At 39.4% G+C, this 24,912-nt stretch overlaps 1 protein-coding gene across 1 annotated transcript in view; it reads right to left on the reverse strand.

The window, feature by feature from the left end:
- LOC127354336 (alpha-1,6-mannosylglycoprotein 6-beta-N-acetylglucosaminyltransferase B-like) overlaps positions 1-24,912 on the reverse strand; it is a 113,893-nt gene that overhangs the window by 36,377 nt on the left and 52,604 nt on the right. Inside the window, exons 6-8 of the mRNA XM_051384206.1 lie at positions 24,504-24,683; positions 21,600-21,764; positions 14,318-14,487 (exon numbers count right to left, since the gene is read on the reverse strand). Of these exons, the coding sequence (XP_051240166.1) occupies positions 14,318-14,487; positions 21,600-21,764; positions 24,504-24,683 (515 nt within the window). The remainder of the gene's footprint in view (positions 1-14,317; positions 14,488-21,599; positions 21,765-24,503; positions 24,684-24,912) is intronic.

Raw genomic sequence — 24,912 nt, forward strand, 5'->3', positions numbered from 1 at the left:
AAAGGTGAGAGAAAAGACAGCCATCTATTTAGATTTAGTGAAATCAACACCTTTCTCCGCTGAGCCTAATTTCAAGGCTGGCTGCCCTAAAATGGCCCAATTTTCTCCATGGAGAGGGCACAGAAATATCACGTGTACTGACATCAGTTTGAGCCCAGCTCTGACAGCTCGTCGCTTTTTAAGCTATTAGGAAGAGGAGAAGCTGACAGCATCATTGAGCAAAATGTTTTGGGTTCTCGCGTTAACTCTTAATCCGAGGACGCCTCGTGAGGTAGAGTATGTGGGTATACCAAACCCAATTATGCTTGACTTTGCTCACATCAGCTGCACTCTCTTTTCAATGAAAGTGGAGATAACAAGGGCTTTGATATAACTAACAACCACTGTCTTCGCTAAAGGAAAATGTGGATAATAAGAGGTTTCTGACCCCATTTTTAGCAGGTCTTGGCACAGGCATGATAAAGTGGTATCTCTGGTTTGAATGCCATTTAACTTACTATGGTTTTTAAGATAAAATTAAATATTCTAATGGGTGGATATAGAATACAGAGTTGACTCTAACCTCAGACATAGATAAAGCTGTTTTATTCATAACAAATCACAGCTAAAAGTCAAAATGAAATAATTTGTGGGGAAAACAAGTATAAGAAGCCGGAATGTTAGAGCACTGTGTGATCTTCTACCGACTGTTCAGTTTTACGACGCACATAATTGATGATGTAACTATTGATATCTTTCTTTAATGCATGACTGCATACTTTCCTAACATCAAAACTGATGACGATGTGCTTGCTCTGCAGGTGCTGCACACTAATTTATCAGTAGTGGTCATGCACCATTGCTCTGAGAACCAATTAAGAACCATTAGGAGGTTCATAATCTTTCAAGCCAGGGCTCATTATTTCCCTTAACCCAAGAAAGAATTTAGTCCCTCATCCTACAGTATCCATGACGTTTTGCTCTTTTCAGTAACTTAAACCACCTTTTATGCTGTGTAACTCAGTCGCATGAAAACTGTACCTATATCAAATCAACTATCCAAATTGATGCAGTTATAATGACACACCATCTACAACATTCATATTTTACATACATTTATGTAGTGCAAACCTCTTTTATGCTCACAAATGTAAGCATTTTTTAACACCTTGAGGTCGGTTTGCATTTTTAAATTAAAAATAAAGCCCGACCAATGGGGTTTTGCAACCAAGACCGGTTTATAGAGGGAAAAAAATTCATAGATTGCCAGTATAGTGGCTAATATAGTGATTTTTTGAGCTGGAATGAAAAAATACCTATTGTGAAAAATGTGAATTGTGAAACAACCGAAAGCATTTTTCTCCTGTATTACTGGAAAGAAATTGGCAGATATTGGATATACACACATACCAATATGATACCATCCTCTCTTTGCCTCTTTGTTTAGTAAAGGCTGACATCTTTTTGCAATTAGTATGCTTTTGTCCAGAATCATTTCAAAGATTGGGTTCAACAAACACATAATTTGTTTGATTGTCAAATCACGTTGTGCATCCACCGCTTCACTTGAGTGACAAGAAAATTGCATTTCCCACTTCGCCATGAGAACAACAAAACCCTCGTTTAATGAGGAAAAGGGGGCTGTGATGGGTCAGTCAGGGCATTTTAGGAAAAGCTGGATCTGGTACTTTACATTACACTTCCTCCAACTTCTCCAACGTCATCCTCCTTATTTCCTTTTCTGTCCGCCTTAGGCAACTTCTCGTGAGAAATAAAGCTCTGTGAGGGAAAGGAGGTTGATGAATGGCTGATAGCGTTGGTTTTACTGGAGCTCTGCTCAATGTGTCCCCAGGCCTTGGAGTCTATTCAGCACAAGAACTCCCCTCCCTGCTTCCGTTCCCTAGTAAGAGGAGATTGAAAAGCCCTCAGCGCCTGAGTCTGGGATGATGAAACACACACAACCCCATGCAGCACACACACCTTATCTAACACACATGCTCTTGCTGCACCTGTCTGTCTAGCTTTTCTTTTTCCTTCACTTTATTCAGCCAGAGCCAACTGTTTTGGCCCTGCAGCCGGTAGAGACTGACCTCCCTTAGCCTTTCATCACACAGTCAGACAACTGAGGCCGCCTTTACTGCCTTTACTTTCCACTCTACCTCTCTCTCTTGGTCAGTTGCTATTTTTCTTGTACACACTAGACAGAATGACTTAATGGGCCAAAATGGCTCAGAGAATGTTGTTTCTCCACAGGGACAATAGACCTTTTATATAATAGACATAAGACATATAGCTAGAAAAACAGAGGTATAAATAATAACATTGATAATGACTGCCTTTTAGGATTATCAGGCCACTTTACACATGTCCTTTCATGTGTCCTTTTTCTGGATAAAATCCAGCTGTGATTTTGTAGATTTCGGTGGTTTACTTTCCTTCATTTTCATGCAAATCTGGGTGGGCACACTCCAGAGGTGGACCTAATGCACCTGAAGATGATAACTGATAAAGGAATAATTTATGCACTTAAACAGTTTGGCTACAACAATCAACCATTAGCAATACCAGCAATTTGGCTAACAACTATCCATAAACTCACACAAACACATGGATGAATCACATTTACAGACATCCAAACATGATCGTCTTCACAGGTTCGAATTCATGCCTATCTTTCACCCACACAGATATTTCAGTGGTCAAACTGATCAGAGATCAGATAAATGCTACAACAGCTCTGTGTGGCTGCTGTGTGATTGTATTTGTTGAAATAGCTGGAACCGTTTTTCCCTGTCTCGAGTGACAGGAAGAATGACAGCTAATTTGAGTGTAACGTCAGTTGCCGTTATCACAGAGGACAGACATTGTAGAGGCTAGTTTCCACAGATTGCTTAACGATGTAGTTACTGAAGATTATATACAATGGATGCATTTACATCTCTTTATTAGGCTAAAGAGTGAGCAGTTTCAATCAAATGTGTCTTTGGTAACTATCCGAGACACAGGAAGTGAATATGTGTAAACGGGGTTTCTAAGTTTCCAAAGGAATAGAGCATTGTTAATATTATTAGTTACACCTGTGCTTTTTGCTTTTTTCATGTTTGGTCAAAATGATCCGTAAGGTGAAAGATTAAAGACTAAGGATTCAATATTGATTTTAGGACTGGAGGATTTTAAATCAGGAATCATGAAGCCCAGTTATAACAAAACAGTCAGATAAGTTCAGAGATATTCTGTTGCTGTGTCAAATGTTCAGTCAACCTCCTTCCATGATAATGTGTGCAAATACAAACATATAAAAAAAATGTATACCGACCATTTTTTCTAAAAGAAAAAAAACAAACATTTATCCAATCAAATGTGATTTGGAATAACTAGCTAACCCACCCATGACACAAAACTAGTTTTAGGCAAAAACATAACATTTCCAAGGAATGTGATTGATCGGATTTATTCATTTACGCACATCCTCCTCCTCCTGATCTAACAACACAGGCTGAGGCAGGTGTATGTTGTACAGCTCCACAGCTCTGTATCCCACAGCCATGTCCAACTTTTCCACAAGAAGATTTGAATCCCTCTCGTAACTAAACGCCTCATGTTCAATTAACTCTGAAATATGGCACATTAATAAAAAATAATGACGCTGAAACTGCTATTTTACTGTGACTTTAACTGTCTGTAGCCTTTAAGTAAGAAAAATACTGTATTTAAGATATATCACCATATTTCCAAATGATATCTCATAGCAATAACCAATTTATATCATTACTTATGTGGTTTGAGTAGTGTTATTAAACTGCTCCCATGTTAAAGGGCTGAACATTTTTTTTTTTACACTAGATGTACACAGCATACACAGACATACTCATGTAAGTACACCATTGTGCTAAATCAGCTAAAGAAGCATAAGCAGCAGCTTGTCCTATTTGTATTTCCGAGTCCCAGTTGTGTCACAGAGACCAATTAGAGGTAATGTCATGCGAAGATGTGAGTCAATGCAACACCAGTAGCGAAAGACAAAGTCACCCATGGGCCACGACTCCCTCAGTTCTTCATATCTGAGACAAGGGATAAGGGAAGTCATTATCAAGTGTGTGCTAGTGTGCTGTGTGGTGTGTGTCTATAAGGGGTTAGAAGTAAGGATATGGGGTGATGAAATGCTGTAAAAATCTGGGAAGTTGCTAACAAGCACATTGATTTGAGCTTAGAGGGGAACAACTGGAGGAAGAAAGAGAAAGAAACAGAGAGAAAAAGAAAGAGGGAGCCAGACTGACAGAGACGGGAAGAGAAAGAAAGGACACAAGGCAACATTCAGATCCTGTTATAGTACTTTAATATATGATATCATTACATAATTATTACTTATGACTTAATGTAAAAGCATGATTTTAATGTTGTTGTAGGTGGTGGAACTCATTTTGAACTATTTTGTATAGGACTGCCACTCATGATTATTTTCATTATGGATTAATTTGATGATTATTTTTCTCCATTAATCGACTGATTAAAAAAATCTGATGACAGTGAGAAAGGCCATCACAATACCCAGAGGCCAAAGTGACACCTTCACAATGCATGTTTATAATAGTTTATAATACCTAAAAAAAAATAAAAAATTAAATTGTTAAAATAATCTCTGAAATCCTCACATTTGTACTTGTATAAACAGTTGGGTTGTTTATTCACAAATAACAAAAATTCATATTTCATAAACTATTCATATGTTTTGTGTGTAAAATAACTAAAGGTCTAAAATAATTGTAGAGGAGTAAGAAATACAATATTTTCCTCTGAAATGTTGTGGAGAAAAGAAAAAACCCAAGTGAAGTACAAGTACTCCACAACATAAGACTAGATGTACTTAGTTACTTCACCCACTGAGGGAGAGGAGAGGAGTTTGCTTGCGGTTTGTTTCTGCTAACACAGACAAAATGATGCAGACTGAGCATACTACTCATTTGCATGCTCCAATTTTTAACAAAGAGACAAGCTGGCACTCGATCTCACATACCCAACACACACACACACACACACACACACACACACACACACACACACACACACACACACAAACAACTGATTAATGTTAATGTGCTACTGTTTCTCTTATAGGGAGGCATTTGACACACCTCAGCAGGTTCTCTCGAATAGAGAGATCAGATACACACTCCCTTCATAACTCTAACTTGGATATTTTTAATAGGAGACGCTTCTCCCCCGCACTTAAGCCAAGTGTATAATAATGTTTTGAGTCAGCTGCTTTACAAGCTGTTTTTTTGGTTTTTCACTTGCACAACAAAGTCAGAAAGAACAGAAAAGTATTAAAGTTATGAAAAATAAGAGAAAGCAGCAATGTAAGGAAAGCGAGAAGAGCCTAATTGCCAGGGTGAAGGAAAGAAAGCAAGATCAGGCTTTTAAAGAGGATGTGTGTGCATGTGTGCACTGTATGTGTGTGTGTATTCTTATCTGCGTGGGGCAGGTATAATAAGGCAGTTTGTAGCCAGCCTGTGAGAGAGCAGGAGGTGAACTGAGGTCACTCACTCCAGACTCTCTACAGGCTTCACTTTAATGATGGCAGAAGGTGAAGAAGTCAAGTTGATGGGGGGTGATCGAGGGAGAAGAGACATGGAGAGACAGTGAGAGAAAGAGAGAGAGAGAGCGGGAGGATTTATGAGGCAAACAGTCAAACAGAGCAAGACTACACATTACAGAAAAACAATAACACAGGACAACAAGAGGAAGAAGTAGTAAACACAACTCCCGACACCACCTACACATTAACAACCCCTCCTTTACTCTGCATAATGCATAAGTAATATTTCTGAGAGGAAATATGTTTTTAGCTAAAGGTATGAAGAGAAACCCACACCTCTAACTACAGTGTCTTTGAACTGGCACCTTCAGGCTCTCGGAGGTTGCCACACAAATAATTTAACAAGGTCAGGACATATTTTCTTATGTTGAGAAACACATGAAAGCCAGAGATGACACTGTGACCAAAAGCAACTGGAGACAGTAAAAGCAGAAAAGAGAAGGAAGAAAGTGACCACAAAGAGAGCTGGAATGCAGTCATGGTAAAACTAGAGCGTGCACAAAACAGAAAGCAAAATACAGAGGAAAAACAAGTGTGCAACTGAATGAATCTGAAGACCCAATAGAGTTTTATAAGGCATTACGTAACCTCAGTGGATAGCTCTTTTTGCATTAATCTCTTGGGTTATGCAAGCAGTTTCTGGGGCAAAGCACTAGAATTAAAGCAATGAGCTTATGATGCAAACTAGCATCTTTTACAGCATGTTGTAGTACTACAACTACACACATGGATTCACAAGCACATATGGAGCTTTTCTCCTCCTGTAAAATGTTCTCACAAAAGACAGAACTCCACGCAGACCGATAGGTAGATTAAGCACACACACATACACACAACAGGTCTACTGAACTGGCTTAAGGCTCAAAGGTAACATTTATTGTTGCCCTGCTTTACAACTAGATAGGCTCCAAAGGCTTTTAATATTGATGACCTGTCCAAATGATATAAAATAGGACTGCGATGTCTAGAGACTGATATTCCTCTGGTGGTGTGAACATGTATGAAGTAGGAAAAAACAACAACAAAAACCCACAATATGTTAAACCATCATTATACTAGATAAACCAGATGCCTGCTCACCTGCTCACCATTAATGTGAGAAAGAGATTAGAGCAACCAGAGTATGTAACTCTGGAAAAGACACAGACAAAAACAGATTGAGATTCCTCTTATGTCAGTGGTTGACATCAGTAGTGTAACTGGCAAGACAGGTGAAAAATCACTTAGGAAGCAGAACTAGCTGGTAAATGTACAGGGGCACATAAAAAACTTAACATAAAGATTTAATGGCACTGATGAAACTTCAAGTACAAAGGATTGGTGAACAACTGTTAACTGTTAGTGAGGGTGGTGTAAAAACTGATCTTGGCCAGAGAACTATTATCTTGTCTACTGCTGACCCAGACTGTCAGACACATCAACTGATTAATCTATTGATTGGAAAACAGGAACATTAACCCATTATAGTAACAATGACATATTAATGGTTTAAATCTTAATGACTGAGAATGTTTTGTAAGTATTGATGACTGTTCATCTAAAAGCTATGAACTGTGGTGTTCCCCAAGGTTCCATTTTAGGTCCTACCCTTTTAAACCTTTACATGCTGCCACTTGGAAACATTATCAGGAGGCATGGCATCAGTTTCCATAGCTGTGCTGATGGCACACAGCTTTACATATACGCATCTCCTGATAACTGTATTTCGGATATCAAGCAATGGATGGCAGAGAATTTTCTTTAGCTCAATCAGGACAAAACGGAGGTCTTGGTCACCGGTGCTGAAGCTCAGAAAGACAAACTCAGTGTGAAACTGCAAGCAATGGCATTAAATCCCTGTCAACAAGTAACTGATTTAAATATTAGTTTCAAACCTCATATTAGAAACATAACTAACAATGCATTTTATCATCTTAAAAACATTGCCAGAGTGCAGCCGTTTCTCTCTCAAGCCAATACAGAGACATTATTGCACGCTTTTATTACCTGCAGGACACATTACACCAGTCCTAAAGTCTCTGCATTGGCTACCTGTGTGCTTCAAAATCGATTTTAAGGTAACTTTATTGGTTTATAAACCTCCTAATGGTCTTAGTCCTACTTATTTATGAGATTTGCTTTTACACTATCAACTCTCAGGTCTTCAGTTAGTGGCCTTTTAATCCTCCCCAAAGTCAGAACAAAGACCCATAGTGAGGCATCCTTCACTACCACTATGGTCCTTGTCTCTGGAAGCCTTCCTGAGGATCTGAGGGTAGCAGAGATTTTTCTTTCATAACTAAGTAACGAAGCTATACAGATGAAGTCTGATTGATTGATTGATTGATTGATTGATTGATAACTCAACAAGAGCATTAACACATAACATGAGCATTAATTTATAACAACAACAATAACTCATAAAAAAGCAATAATTCATAATAATTTATAATATGAACAATAACACATAACAACAGCATTAACTCATAATTATAGCAATAATTCATAACAACATTATTACTGTAACTCACAGCAGCTTTACCATAAAACAGCAGCATTCTGTAAAATGTCACATTAACTCAAAACAGCAGCATTAACTAATAACAGCAACCAGGGATGTCCAAAGACTGTTAGGTACAGGTCAAAATGAGAAAGGGGCACCTCGACTGAGCACATTGGTTAGGCTTAAGTTTAGGGTTCATTTTGCAACAGTGTCACACCAAAGCAACACTTGAGGTAGTGCCCAAGGGGAACTGACCAGAGGTGAAATTTTGTGGACCAGAGGGGCAATTGGGCTGACAAAAGGGGCACATGAGTGCTGCTGGTGTGAATCAAGTGCCCAGAGAAGGGCACTTTGGGGGGCACTTGGACCACCTACTTTAGCACTTGGGCTCTCAAGTGCCCTTGTAGTGTGACATGGTCAAAAAAAGAAATATGTAATTGCACAATAAAGTCAGGCATATCCTGTTTCAAAGGGCACTTTAGCACCCAAATTGTATGTAATCTGAAAATATATGAAAGCAGGACTGAAATACAAATACAGCTCTGCAACTTTTCTAATTAGTCATTCAATTTCCATTCATATTGACAGTACTATAAATTATTTAGGTGCTCCGATTGATCAGTTACCGATCATAATCGACCGATATTCGCTCCAATTAGTTTGATCAGTGATCTCTATAACGCCGATTAGAAAAGCTGAGTCATTTATCTTATACCACAGGAAAGTTATTCAGTCTTTGACACATATAGATTTACTTGGGCGGGCTGCCCGGTATATTAACAGCTAGGGACTTGTTTTAGCATTTTGCAGAGAGAGAGAGAGAGAGAGAGAGAGATAGAAAGATGTTATCTGGTGGATTTTTTACAAGCACGGAGCAGGTAAATCAGTAAAACAGTTTTGTTAAAATTTTAGTTTTCTTGGTTGACTTTATAAAACTTACGACTGACCGACAAAATAACGGAGCAGACACCTACAGCCTGTATGATACATAGATAGAAGCAGAGAAGCAGACAGAGGCGGGGCGGGGAAGCCAGTGTACGTGAGACAGAGGTGTAGGTGTGAGTAAACAAAAAAAGACCAAAATAAGGTGGATAATTGAGTAGAATTAAAATGGTGAAATACGAAATTAGCACCCTTAATTATTTATTTCTTGCTTTTCGTTTTACAAATACATTAATACTGTATGTGTTTGTGTGTGTTAGGAGTAGATGTTATAGTGTAAAAAACTTTACTTTGCAGAAACAATCCTAGACTTTTTCTACAGTTCTCAAAAGAACACCAGAACTAAAATCCCCTCACACATAAGTGGAAGGTTGGAAACACATGCATCCCTGCTGTAGGCCTTTAATCTGACCAGTCACACTATTCAATCATCAGCACATGTCAGCTTCTGGTTTCCCTCCTTCCGCTCTCTCCTCAACTGTATTGGAGGTGTTGATTGACTGTTACTCTGTGTTACTCTCTCCACCTCCAACCTCAAAAAGGCCTGGAGTCTGATCTCCATGGCAACTGAGACATTACGTGCAATTGGGATGAGATTGTGAAACTTGACACCTCAAGTTAGAGGAAGAGATGGAGAGGGAGTGCACGAGACAGCAAGAGCGAGTCACACAGAGCACGGGAAGATCTTGAACATTTAAAATCCATGAGAACTTCAGTGGGTTTTAAATTGGAAATCATGACAGAATCATCTTGGAAAACATGAGAAATACAATTATAATGAAATTGGAAACACTGCAGAATGCCAAACATAACAAGAAGTACCAGAAGTTAAAAAATGTATTACAATCTATCGTATTATCGTATCGTATTAAAATAAACCTTTTGTTGGACTCTGCAGTTTACCTTCAATAAAGTTGTGAACCCTTTAGAAAGAAGAAAGGGAGGAAACTAAACTATAAAGGCTGGAGTATGCTTGATCAAAACCTGTTTGTACTACGACTTTGTTGTTCACATTTTGGTTGTACACATAAAAGGTGTGACAGGAATAGTTGAGAGAGAAGTTCAAACACTGCCTTCTTTATCACCTCTGTACAACTGGCAGTGTGTGCTACACAGCAAAAGGCCATTAATTTCTCCTGTGCCAGATCCTTCTATTTTTCAGTATTACTGCAATCTACATGTCTCTTTATAGTAGTGACAAGATCAGGCCAATGGTGCTGACCATCTACCTTCACATTGACAGCAACAGCTTTCAGTGATCCCGACCCTGGAGTCTTTTATGTAGAGCAGGTGGAGCCCTGTCTCTTTTCGCTCTCACACTAATACATCTCAGGTGCCTCGCCAATCTAATTGGCACCAAACTTCAGCCTCATTTCCATCAAGCTACTCAGTTAGCCCACATTGTGAGAGTGCACACTCAGCAGAGACCGGGAGATGCAAAAATCTGTATTGAATTAACTTTGGTTTGTGTGCTGCTGTGTGTGCAAGTAAAATTACTGCTTTGTGCAGAAATGAAGGACAGTCAAAGATCCAAAAACAAAGGGGTGGCATTTATCAGTAAGCCTTCAAAAAAAAATAGAATTCAATGCAAAGAACCATTATTGCATATTTGAATAACAAGAGCCCCCGCCCTGACATCCATAGTTGTCAACTCAGCACTTTGCTGAACTCCCCTTTCTTCCCTCCTCTCCCCTACAGGCTTCCCCGTACACATTTCTCATCAGTCCATCCACCCGCACAGTGACAGCCTTGAGACCGAGATATGTCTCTACCCAATCCCAGAAAACATTACAGCTCATAAGTAAATTATTCCCTGTATCATATGGACCTACAGGCCACAACACAATCACATATAGACAGAGTGCAAGAACAAAAAAAAACTTTAGAATTCAAATGATTTCAGTTCTGTATTAATGCTCTGGTATACTGCATCCTGTGGTAAATCAATATAACTTGTTTTTGTCCATATACTCTTTTGCTTATTTTGACTTTCAGCCACTGTCTGTGGGTCACAGTGTGTTTGTGAGTCTCTATGTGATCGGACGGTGCATCTCTAGTGAATAAAGTCCAAAAACCTGATCGTAGTGCTGATTGGAAACAGTATACAGTAAAACCAAATCATCCCCTCAGTGGCCAATTACAGCTACAACTTCCTCCTCAGCCAATTACAACTCTCAGATGTGGCTATGAGGGCACTGTATCAGAGACTATATACACATATGTACACACACACACACACACACACACACACACACACACACACACACAGCATTGTGGAGCTGTGGAGGTGGATAGACTCTGGGCACTCTTTGTTCAGTTTTGTTCTAACACTGGTGTTGCCCAAAGAGAAGCAGAGAAAACTTTCCAAATCTGTGTTTGGACTCAACTAAGCAGCCTCTTTGGGAAAATTGTTATCTGTCTGCCTGGTTTTCCCTCCACCTCGGTTGGCGTGCCTATCCACACTGTCAGATTTGTCTGCCTGCTCTGTTCATCTATCTGTTTGTCTTCAGGAAAAAAATGTTCGAAATGGATCACCTCTTGTCTTTGGCGGTACTCTTGCACATTATTGGGGACAGGAGGAATAAAGGGAGAAGTGCAGTATGTCTAAAAAAATTGACAATATTAGAATAAGTAAAAAAAAGTAGAAAGAGAAAGAAATATGAACTTCAACTGAAATCGTGTCAGAAGTCCTGGAAGACTTATTTAACAATGTAATAGGAAATTGTTTATCTGTCAGTATACCTTTTTATTTCTATCACACCAGCAGACAATACTCTGGCTCAATATCACAATAAATCAACATCAACAGCAACAAGGAGATCAACACAAGACACTAATATCACTATGGTTGCCTCCTTTCTTCCTGACAAAAAATGATGATTGCATTTGCATGACATGATGTTACTATACACAAAGCCAATATTTGAGAGTACAGAGAAACATTATGGATGAAGCAGATTATTATGTGTTTTTTGTGTCTGATGATTGCATTCTTTCACAAATACTGTTTTTAGCCTCTATGTATTTTACAGTGCCAGCAAACAGAAAATCAATACTCATGCTTTTCAAATCACGAATCACGGCGTAGTTGTGTGTAGCTTAGTAGCGAGGCAGAAAATATGGTGGATGGATATGCACTAAAACTACATAGCATGACAGCACAAAGGAGTACCTTATGGATCAGAATGCCACTAAAGGCTAAAAACAGTGTATCCTCCTTTCAGTTACATCTGTTTGCCCAGAATTGATTTTATCATTGATGGTTTAACTGAATGGACACTTTCAACTATCATATTATCCTTTAGGTAGGTTAGGTATGTTGGGTAGCTGTAAGGTTCTTTAAACATTATGATGAGCCAAAGATCAATAAAGATATTGACATATCTGTTTTGAGACATAGGAAAGGAAAACACATTTTGATTTTTATTGTACAACTCCATGACAACCAAACTGCATTAACTTTCAACTTTCTTGTCGAACTGAAAGCAGGAGCTAAGGGAAATGAAAGGTGTGAAAATAAAAAAGTGACACATCAACAAAAAAACAATTGACCACTTTCCTGCAGCAAACCATGAAGAAAGATTGACATCAGGAGGCAGAGTTGGTGTGCTCTTTCTCACACCAGTGTTTCTTAAAAGAACCGAGTCAGGATTAGAATGCGGTTTGAAGAAAGATTAGACTACTTCCCAGAGTAATCCAAAGCTAAAAGCTATTTTTCCTTCTGAACCCATTTCATGTGGGCAAGGTGAACAAAATAATTCTTCATGCTGGTATGTTAGATTATTCTGTCGCCTAAAAAAAAAAAAAATAAATAAATAAATAAAAGATCCCATCCTGGGTTGTGAGAAAGACCAGTTTTTAAATGGGGGTCCCGTTGGTGTCCCGAGACACTATAGTAACACATACGCAGTTAAAAACGATCCTGCCATCCATTTCAAGTCTGACAACTGAACTCAGCCTTGTGGACGTGAGTCCCCGCCATCTCTAAACTCATTTTTTAAGTATAAAATGCCTCTAGATTTTCCCACTCTCTCCTGCTCCCTGCAGAGGTGTTATATGTCTACAAAATGACTGCCAAAGGCTTGGGGTCAATATAATACTTCTTCTATGATTTGTGGGAGTTGTCGCAGGCAGTGCACAGTGTAGAAAGAGCACAGCAGGGTCTCTGTAGACATCATTATATTGATCTATACTCTATACATGTGTCATCTCAGTGATCAACGATGGCAGAAAGACGAAGAATATTGGCCCAATCAAGGCTGAACAGAGACGTCTCCCATCTGCAGTACGATTCACTTGTCTTCTCAAATTCATACCTATTCATAATTCTACTGTTCAACATTAGCCATCCATCTTAAGGGAGCTTGACAACCTGTGTGATTTATTCAGTCTCCGCCATGAAGTAGATATTGCACAGACTGGACAGAACAAGCCTGAGGGATCTCTCCCAACAGGGTAGATTTACATCCATCCATCGGTGTGTGTGTGTTGGCTCTACAGCTGTATCCGTCAGCAGAAACATGCAAGCGTGCTGACGCATGGGATAAAAAGACACACACCAGTGCAGTCACACTGACAGAAAGCTGTGGAGTGTGTCAATACGAGATCAATACAGCTACATATAAATCAACAACCTTAGGGCCCTCATACCTAATCTTTAGGATAAGTGGGAATGGGCTGTAATTAGAGCACAATGCTGTCTTACACATTTTGAATACAATATGTTATACATTAGCATAACAGGAGGATTGTAAAAGGTCATCGGTTTGTTGTCAAAGCTGCCATCAGGGGTCATTTTGTATCCCACCTAATAAACATGTTAAATACAACTATGACAAGATGACATTAGTGAAAGTAATTTATACAGTAAATAAAACATCTAGATGTTAGAAAGCACCATACTCTGACTCAAGTAATCAAACTGTTTACGTGTAGCCTTGACCCCACCAATCAATAACTCTTTTCAAAGCAAACATGTCCATACCAGTTCAGATAGAGGTTTATTCTGGTTAATGGTTTAATTGTGGCACCAACTCCTTGATCTTCAGCAATCTGAATCCTTCCTGTTACTTTTACATTCCTAACACCACTGGCATTTGCTGCTTTTATAGTCAAACTAGGTACATCCACAGTTTGGTCTTTTCTGCAGAGCAGCAAACACTGATTCACTAAAGGGGAGATATTATGGAAATGACCAGAGAATTGATTTGATGAGTGAGAAATGAGGTCAACATTTGCATCATCACCTGCTCAAAACCCACAACCAGCAACAAGTCAAACATTCAAGCGTTTGGTAGTTTTAGCATACAGTAACTCACCCCTGCAGCTCTTTGACAGACATGGAGATCTTGAGGTTATGTCCCAAAACATGGAGAGCAGTGAGGATATCTGCCCACTGGACCATCTCTCCCAGAGGACCCCCCTTCAGCACTTTGGGGCTGAAAACATCTCCAGACTCCTCTGTCAGGAAGCCCACATGGACCAGGATCTAAAGGAATACAGGGACACATTGTGGCAAAGAGTTAAAATAAAAGTCTGCTGAGAAGCTCACCACAATCCTCCACTTGAGAAGAGTATTGATCGCAAAAAATACCATGGATGTTAGCTAAATATTCAACTGATGCAGAGGCATATTCAAAATTACTTATCATCTATACCCCCTTTAATTAATATGACTAATATTACAACTTGAGTTTGAATTTAATAGTTTTGGCTGAAATTTATTTTGGTTATGAAAACATTACAGTAGTTGATACCAAGGTAAACAATGAGATCTGGTAACTTTTCTACAATGAACAATTCAATAGGACAAAATATTCTAAATGAGTTTGGCTAATCTGGTGGTTTGCTTAAAACTTGTACCAATATCTCACTGCTCAAGTTTCTTGCTTGGTCCAACTTCTTTTGGGTAGTGTCTTGAGTTGCGATAAACCTTAATTATCACTTAATGTGATGAAGTTCAAAGATAAGGTTCAAAAAGGCACGAGTATGTTTCTGAGTAACTTCCTCTTCATTTAATAAACCATAAACATTAACAAAACGTATCCCTATACAATGATGTCCTGCTGCTAAGTAGGCCTTACTTTGTTGTTCAAACCTGTTTCACAATTTCACATTTTGCATAGCAGTAGCTCTGAACTCAGCAATAATGCTATTTCAAAAGTGTATTTTTTCCTGTTAGATAATAAACCTGAAAACATCTAGCTGTCATGGCCATGGCTTCACTCCTGCATTTTCCCTTGAGTTTTCTTGTGTTTGGCCCTCCCCTGTGTCTCCTGTGCTCCTGTCTGTCTCTATGTCTGTGTGTTGTGGGTGTGGCTACTCTCCTGGCTCACAGCTCTGCTCATCTGCACACCTGTCTGGAATCAGCTGACCACCACTCCCACTCGCCTGCCCTGCATCTCCTCGACAGCTGAGTATATCATCCACAGCTTTAACAGACATCTGGCACCAAATCACTCAGTCACTTTAGTAGTTGTATGTTTTTCAGGTTTTCTTTGTGTCCTAGTGTTTTAGTTATTCAATTTAATCTCTGTTCAAGGATGACACCACACCCGTCTGCCTGCCCGCTAGGCTCTGCCTCCAGTAAGCCATCCACTCTTGTGCCTCAACCCTTTTATCATCATCACTGAGCACGTTTTAGAATAAAAGCTACTTAACTTCACCATACCTCTGAATCTATGTCTTACATTTGGGTCCACTACCGAACATAACACTAGCCATTCTTTAGTATTTACCTCAAAGCACATTTATTAAAATAATGTCCTTTACAGACAACATGTCTTATCTGGTGATGCAGTAATTTATATACAGTTAATGTTTAATGTGTATATTATAAAGCACATTTAAGTTAATCTGATTCACATTATATTATTTATATATGTGCTTGCTGTTTAAAGTTAAGCTCCTTGAAAGTTAAGCTTCTGCAGTGCAAACTGTTTTAATGAGTTTGAGGATTAGAATCATTAGAATTTCAGACTCTTCCAAAAAGAAAATTATGGAAACTGAAAAGTAATTCTTTGAAATCCCCAACGAATTATCCCCTCATGCTCCAATGGAATAGCATGCACGTGTAGAAATCCATCATTATGGACTTTATGGTCCAACTCATTTCACATGCACCGTATGCCTATACAGATAACAGCTCCACCTAATTCCTAGACACCTAATGGCAAAATCTCCTCCATTGTTTTTTAAAACATATAACACACGTGAAGGAACTATCACAGTTTATATGTCGCACTATTACACAGCTTTGCACTTATTTGGATACAGTCCTCTCACACATGCCCACCTAGCTACTGCATAATCAGTGCAACCGCTGAGAAATGAGCAACACGTTGCCTTTCACAGAGGATTAGACACAGCCATGTCCAAACGATGCTCTCCTGAGTAATCCTGATTAACTAACGCAGCATGAACACCTCCATGCAACATACATAATGAGCTTAAGACCAGCTGTGTGGAGTTGCCAGAAAGTTTCAACAGTGATTTCTTACTATGTCTCATCTCACTATGTCTGTCTCTCTCTGCTTGTATGTACTGTAAGTGCATGTGTCTGTACCATCATGGCTCTGAACTGTTGAGGTAATGATTAAAAGCTTCCAAGAGCTTCTTAGAAGTGTGCACTCTCTTCCCCTCTCCATCATGCCACATTAGCGACAATGCACTAATGTACACATACTCCTACACATTTCCCGGAATATCAGAATCAGAATCAGAATCAGAATCAGATTTATTGCCAGGTAGGTTTTTACACATACGAGGAATTTGTCTAACATACCAGCATGTGCTTAAAATATACAATAACACAAAAATATACAAATCACACAAAGATTATGTCTAAATAGTAGAGAGAAAAACAGCGGTCTGCATATCTGATATTTAATAATTAAAAATGATTATAATTTTATTCATAGTGAGGAGAGGTTATTTTGTATTATAGCTGTATACATCCAGTACAACTGCTAAAGTCGTTCCACTGATGTCCAGAATGTGTGTAAAACATTGGACAATGGTGCGTATGCAGCAGAGTCAAGCTCCAGTGACACTCCAGCTGGCGTGAAAAATCCCCTGATTTAATAAGCTTGGTCTATTAACTTCTGCTTCATAAAAAAGATAAGTAAAATTTAATTACAGTTTGGGTGGCAGATGGCAAGAGTGAGAATTCACAGCACCAATACTGTTCACTCTCTTGGCTTGGTGGTGGTTGTGGTACTGGTGAGGGTGTATCACACAAACACTGGCAACCACGCCAAAATGGAGACAGAAGGAGGCAAATATCTCATACTGGCAGCAGCACAGTAGCACTGCTAAATAAATACGAGAAATATCACACAGTGGCAGCAGAGCTGAATAACTGCGGATTGGATTCTCTGAAACTGGCATCCACACAGACACAAGTTAATAGGGAGAGAGGTAAGGGTGCTTTACAAAACCTGGCAACTTGCACCCATGATCTAGACTGCTGAGGAGAGATTTCACTTTCACTCTAATAGTCAGGAACAGAATTAAAGTGGAGTTCAATGAAACGTATCAGCACAATGCTGGAGAAGTAACCTTTATATCACAGAATAAGAATCAATACCTAGAACAGAGAGGAGAGAGGAACTAGGGTGGGTGGTTCTCACTGTGTTTTACGGTGCTGATCACTGCCAACACACTCTCGCATATTTGCTCACGCACTCACTCGAAAATGAAGTTGAACGGGTGGAAAAGCCACACAATGGGAAGTCGACAACAGGGGGAGTAACTCCGAAGCTAAAGCTGTGCTTCCTTATAAACTCCTGTATCACGGCCAGCTGCCTCCCTCAGGAATCTAATCACACACGAGAGAGCGGAGCTCTTTATACAGTGGACTTATGGTACTCCCAGATGGTGTGTGTGTGTGAGTGTGTGAATGTTTGCTGATGGATTTTGAATTTTTGTTTGTTTTAGGATTTTTTTTGCGCATTTGTTTCACACTGACATACATCAATGAACTCAGTGTGTGTCGATGTTTGTGTGCGTTCAGTGTGAATGCTTGCTCGTTTGCCGCAAGCTCAGGGAATTCTCAAAAGGATCTGAAGCTACTGTTAACGTCCCATGGGGATCGAACACAAAGCCCTGCCAAACCCGCTGAGACAGACAGAGAGTTACGATACTGACGCACTTGTGCTCAAATCTCTCACTCACCTTTACAACGCCCCATCTGCCTTGGTGTGTGTGTTCATGTGCCACCCCTCAAATCAAGGTCTTTTCACAACATCATCCCTGTTATGAGTGGGTTTTTTGAGATTATTTAACAGGAATAAGCTGTTGAGCAGGAAATGTATTTTCTTTCATGTGCCGATACTAGGATCGTTTTATGTAATATGAGTTTGTGTTTTTGTAAAATCCTTGGAAAGTCCTTGGTGCGTACATATGAGAGCAGGAGAGCAGAAGTGGCTCTCAAGTGTATGGTACCACTCCATTGCTCTGCTCTGCTCCACTCATCACTAACAGGCTAACGACAGAAGAATGCTAATGCTTGTTTCAGCATCTGTTGGTGCAAGATCTCGCATGTGTGTGTTTGAATATGTGTGTGACCCTACTCGCTCATGCACTGTGACCCTTATGAAGGTCGCAGCTGTCCGATGGAAGGCCACGGGTGGCAACACAAGCTGGCACTGCCAACCATCACTACTTTACCCTTATTTTCACCTTCTCCGTCATCCTCCTTTTACGCCTGTACAGACTACTTTCCCCTCTTTATTTCTCCTCACGTCTTTCCTCCTTGTTGTCATATTGCTCCGACCTGCTCCCCCCTCCACCTCCTCACTGCACCTTCCATATCCCATTAGTCTCCTACACTGTCTGCACTTCATCAGTCAGAGGTCAATTAACTCTCAAGAGGGCATGGGGAGAAGGGAAATTAACAATTTGGCATATGCTGATACACTAAATGTGCAGGCTCAACACACACCAAGTAGGCTCAGATGTACACAAAGTCACTTGCTGAGACACCTAAACACCAGACAGGTGGTGAATTCACTGCAGCAGGTTAACAGGATAAGGTCAGTGTCTTTGGATATGTGCTATTGTCTCTTAAAAACCTCCTTTGATGTCTAGTAAAAAGAGAACAGCAATTTGGTATACACAAAATGTTCCATCAGCTACGTTATAATGGCTGAATGGGTTGACCCAGGCTTTTCATTAAGTTTGATAATGGCACTGAAAAAAAAGATGAGTCTAACTGCTTTGAAAGGGAAGTGCAGCAAAAGGTTGATTGTATTCTTTCTGACTCCACAAGCACTGAGGAAATGGGCCGATTAGTCACAAAATAAAAAGATTTCCTAGAATATCTAAAGGAGGCTTTTACTTTATCACTCACCCTGGCACTCTGCATACAAAATCTCTCAAACATCTATCTCTCAAATATTTTTGACTGTATATCTGTACAAAAAAAAAACCTTTGAGAATTACATTTCTCAAGTTTCCACAGTCGCTCTTATGCACACACACACCTCCCGGTTTCCTGTCCTTGTGTTGCTGCTGAAAGTTAAAAAGAATCATCTTGCTTTTTTCTCTCATTTCCTCTCCCCTTCTATCCTTTCTCCCATCATACTTGCCTCTCTGCTCTGCTAATTTATTCTTTTTCTGAGTAAACATCCACTCCGCTTACAATCAAAGAGAAAGCCAAACAGGGAAACAGACCTGAATCAACAGAGCCCCATTGGAATTGTAAAGACTGCACACTCAAGCAGAATGCTAAAATTGCTGTTGGAAGCGAGGGATTTTGTCAAAGACAAAGGTTAGGCGGGTGCAAGGCCATAGTCAATTCACATCAGACAATGTTTTTTTCCTGAGTCAGAGTTAATTAAAATCAAACAAACAGTGTTTCCCTTCTCAATATTAAAGTGAGCGCTAATTTCAAAGTTTAAATGGAAATGAATCTTCCTTTGAGGAAGGAGGGTTACAGTCAAAAAAGGTACATTTGACTGGTAGGGATGGACATGTAATTTTCAAAATGAAACATATGAGATTCTGCCCTTGGCTTTTATTGTCATGATATCCAATTAGCAGTCAGGCACACACAGACAGACCCAGACCCGGCAAACACACACATTTTTTACGTCCGTTTCTAATTATTATGATAAACAGCTTTTGACAGCCAAGGCGAACTCTTACAAACACCAGGACATCTGCTGTTGAGATAGCAGTAGCACGTTGTAAGGAGTATGGGCTGTTGCAGCCACAGAGCCATGATAGAGGATAACAAATCCCCCCAGTGCACCACAAGAAAGGAGAACATCAATCTCAGTGACAGAGGACTATTTCCACCCTTGTTAACTTATTTTAGGGAGAGATGGGGGCAGAGAGAAACATTTTGGGGAGAAGAAGCAGACTCTGTGCTCAATCTGCCTCCTCACATTAACTCTTTCATTTATCACTATTTTCTTAACTAAAAGATTATGAGTCCACTCAGAGCAGGGTAAGGAGTGTAATAGGTAGGCTCTAAAATGTGGTTTAGTGAAAGGTTACATGCAGCAGAAAAGTTTCTAGGACTCCTGAAGTTTTAATTACATATTGCTTTCGTTGACATTTGAAAAAGTATGCTTTTAAAATACATCCATAGTTTTATATCATTAACCATTTTTTTAATGAAACACCCACCTTGGCTTTCCAGTATTTGTTGCTTGCTCATCTGAGAGGTGCCTCACGACTCCACTCTCCACCTCCATCAGTTCTTTCCTAATCCATATTCTACAGTACCTTCCCCTCTACCATCCATCCTCCTCTTGTCCTTCCTTTCTCATCTCATTCCTCTCCCTCTGGCAGTGGCACATGCCCGGCATTTCATAATAATCCAAATCATTCATCGTCATAATTTCTTACCTCCTTTCATTTCTTCTCCCTCATCTATCTTTGCATCTCTTTTTTCCTTTTCTCTCACACCCATGGTGTGCATGGCTACAAGCAGGTCCATACTGCGCTGCTTTGGTGCCAACCAAAATGAGGTTGAACAATTGAACAATATTATAATGGAGTAAATTCATATTTGACACTATATAGCTTTGAAAAATATTTTGAAGTGGGTACATGAAGACAGTAACACAGATTAGAGAATTAGAATGCAGACAGCAGCGATGCATGACAACTTATCGTTACCTCCTCTATAATTTTTCTCTTTAAAAAGCCTTTAAGAGGAATCTGAAAAAGGCTTTTTTATGTGTTTCCCATGCCTAGCATCTTTAAATCAAATGGCTTTAGCTAACCTTGAATCTTACATTTTGCTGCAAAGCATCTGTAGATCACTTTTAGTCTTGAACATACTCATACTCAAGATGGTATTATCTGGTACTATAAGCTGCATTATTGTGTTAATGTTTTTCATGATTAACAGTTCAGTTGGGTTGCTGTACTCCTCCCTTCTGCTTCATTACCAACCTTTTTTTTTAATAGACTACCACTGTTGTGCATTGCTGTGTATTGTAACACTCTTCACACAATTGAAGCTTCACTGCTTCTCAACTCCTGCTCACAGTCAAAAGAATAAACACTTACACCCACTCCATTCTTACCCCTCATCTTCCATCATCAATCACCTTTTTGTTTTCATCTCTCCCCTCCTTCTCTCACCTTCTTTTGGTCCCTCCATCGTTGCTCCAGCTTGGCCTCCAGGCGGTTGGCGGCTGTTGCCCACTGCTGAGCAAGGCGACGGATTCTGCGCTTCATAAAGCTGAGGGACTCCTTTCCTGTCCCAACCTGGTCCAGCAGTACAGAGAGGTCTGTGCGGAAGGCAGCCTGGGAAGGTAACGGACAGGAAATAAAAGGACAGATGAAAAGAACAGTCATTTCCATTGACCACTGATTTGAGTGTCTGTGTCAGTGTGTCCACCACTTTGGTCCAGACTGTAAAGCAACTGAAAGTGAGTAAGAAAAGATGTGAAAGAGGAGTATGTCATCTGCAGAATTAGGAACCTCAGCTAATGTAACCTGTGGATGTAAATCGTTTTGTCATGTGTGATGGTAATTCTGTATTCTCTGCAAATGCTGGAAAACACTTCCTGGTAGGTTTTGAAAGAATACAGTAAAACATTTTGCATAATGATGCAATATTTGCCTTGTCAACGCTAATGTTTTAGAGAACTACTTCATTGTGCTATTTGTTTTCCTGTCAAAGAAAAGTATCGAAAGATTGACAGCAGAATGCATTTTCCAAGTTATGCTCTAAACAATGGAGACTTTTCTCTTCTGAGAACAACCTTGGCTCAGCCCTGTTTGTGTGAAGGATACAGGAAGACTGTTCCACAGTTCAGTAATTTGGGTGACAGGGTAGATAAGATGGAGACACCAGTCTTCATTTACAGCAATATTCTGCTTTACTTTATTTCACTGCTGCCACAAATAAGGTGTAAAAAACAAGATATAATGTGCGTACATCACTTTAATAACTACTTTAAACATTTATGATTGCTTCGTGTTCCCAAACAAACACTGGAAAAGGCTGACTAAGCCACTCTAACTGGGAAAAATACCAAACACTATATTCAGTATGAGTGTGTGCAGTGTTATTCCATTGGGTGAACATCCAAATTCAAAGACTTTTATTATCGCTACACAAGCTTGCCCCAGATGGCACATTCACCTGTATTTGTGCCTCCAATGTGATGCATTAGTTCATATTAAAATAAAGGCAATCTAGGAGTGCCGAACTGTAGTGTTCCTTTTAAAAAGTCAGCAAGGAGAACAAGGGAAGACTTTCACTACTCAATTCACGAATGCATGTATGTCACAAATGATGTTGCTGTTAAAATATTAGAGAGCAAGAGCGATACCTAGACACTGTATGTCTACATACGTTATTGTGGGTATGACCCTGCAAACTGCTCACACTACGTTAGTGTGTACTAGTTTGTCTGTGTAAAAGTTTTACTTGCTCCAAAGTCAATGAGAAAATTAGAAGGAAGAGGATAATGATGAGGAGGGTCATGCTTGTTTTAATTGGTAGAGTGAAGAGGGTCAGATGAAGGTGAACTATTATGTAGCAATGGGGGCAGACTGCTCACACTCTTAATACTGAACATCATATTTTGAGACTATTAGCACTCTCACTCGACCTCTTTTGATTGGTATTGGGGACGTATGACTGACATCATGACAACCAATATTAATCACTCTCTTCATTTTTCATTTGCTGTCTGTGTTGTTATTAAAGGTTGTCTGAAACTGAAAATATAAAAGGCAACAATTTGGTACAAATAACAGAGTGAAAAAAAATGATTTTGATGTTTGTTTGTTTTGTAAAAATTGTAATTATAACAAAGTCATGTTTTATTTGTCAATTGCAGCTCACTAAAAAAATATTGCTTGTATGAAGTCTTTTGTTTTCCTCTGACACTCATTTCTACTCCCTCAACTCCACTCTCTATCCATTACAGGACTGAAGATTTGAGTTTATTTTCTCAAAAACATTAAATACTGAAGTGAGCAATTAACACTTAAGGTCACTCATGACTGAACAGATGTTTTTTTAAGTACAACAGCACAGAAAGGTTTAACAGTAAGTAGTTTATAAGAAGGGCACTTATGTACATGTTGGTAACATGTTTTATTCATGTCATGAGGTAAGAATCTTTACATCACACTAAACAACCGCAAGTACATTCTTTCATGTGACAGCTATGAAACAAATATGAACCCGGTGAAATACAGCTCCTAATAATCAGCTGCATTCTTTGGTCCTCATTTCTACCCTCACAGTACTTTATACATTTCCAAAGGAACTTATGAACTGAGCAGGCTTGTAATGTCTGAGCTAGTAGTCTGGTTGTTTTTTTGTGGCTTTTTTAAGCAAACAAACACCAAGCCATCAGCCTTTGACCCCTCGCTTGTGAGTCATGGATATTAACTAGGAGGGTGAGGTACCTGTGAAAGCAGAAACCAATTTTCTGTTCTCTCCTGCCAACAGAGTAAATGCAGTCTGTATTATAAGATGCTACCGCGTATTGGGTGTGTGAAGTTTACTGTGCTGCATCAATACAGCCGTGTCAAGAAGAAATGTCTTTGTTCATCTTTATTCCATCCTAATTGTAGACAAGTTATTATGACACTGTATTATACATGTCAATGTATGCCGCTGATTTCTAAATACCACATTTAATTCAATTTAGAACGCTTTGAACTATTTTTCCAGGCTGGAAGAATCTGAATATATATCTCTTTGTTTTTATACTTGGACTGAGCCATGTAGACAATACTCCCACATACTGCATCTGCTCTTTCTTATCACAGACAGAAGGTGGAATTGCTTAACCTCTATGGTACCTTTTTGACTATACATACTGTTAAGTTCTTTTCAAAATGTAGTCATTTATTACTTAAACATAATTTCCTAAGTATGTCTAAATAATTAACTTAGGGTTGAATGAAATGAGGGCTCTTAATACTGAAGTCTCAGTATATCTCTATGTATGTCCCTAGTAGCGTTTTATTTAGCTGGTGTTCATTTTGCATGTGTATTTTTGTGAGTACTCCCATCACCTGTCTCTTGGGGGGCTTTGCCTGCTGTGCATGCTGGGTAGGGGGGCTGCTGTGGTTCCTCCAGGCCAGTGGGGGGCAGAACCACTCCACCTCGCTCAGGTAGATGAGGAAGGAGCAGTCTGAACCATCAACACCATAGAAGGCATAGCAAGGGTCCGATGTCCAACGTGCACGCATCCACTGGATGGTATACAGAGAATACATACATTTACTGCTATTTACATTCATTTGCCAACAAAATTCCATCAACAAACACATGAAAGGGACATCAGCAGGTCAGAAAGAAATATAAATTATGTTCAATAGCAGTGAAGAAGAATTATAACATTTAGTTTACAGGTTGTAACAAGCTACTTTTTCTGTATTACCTTAAACTTGGCAGTTTGTCTTTACCGAATAATTTCTCATC

Source organism: Dicentrarchus labrax, unplaced genomic scaffold (genome assembly GCF_905237075.1).
Source record: "Dicentrarchus labrax unplaced genomic scaffold, dlabrax2021, whole genome shotgun sequence".
NCBI classification, from domain to species: domain Eukaryota; kingdom Metazoa; phylum Chordata; class Actinopteri; family Moronidae; genus Dicentrarchus; species Dicentrarchus labrax.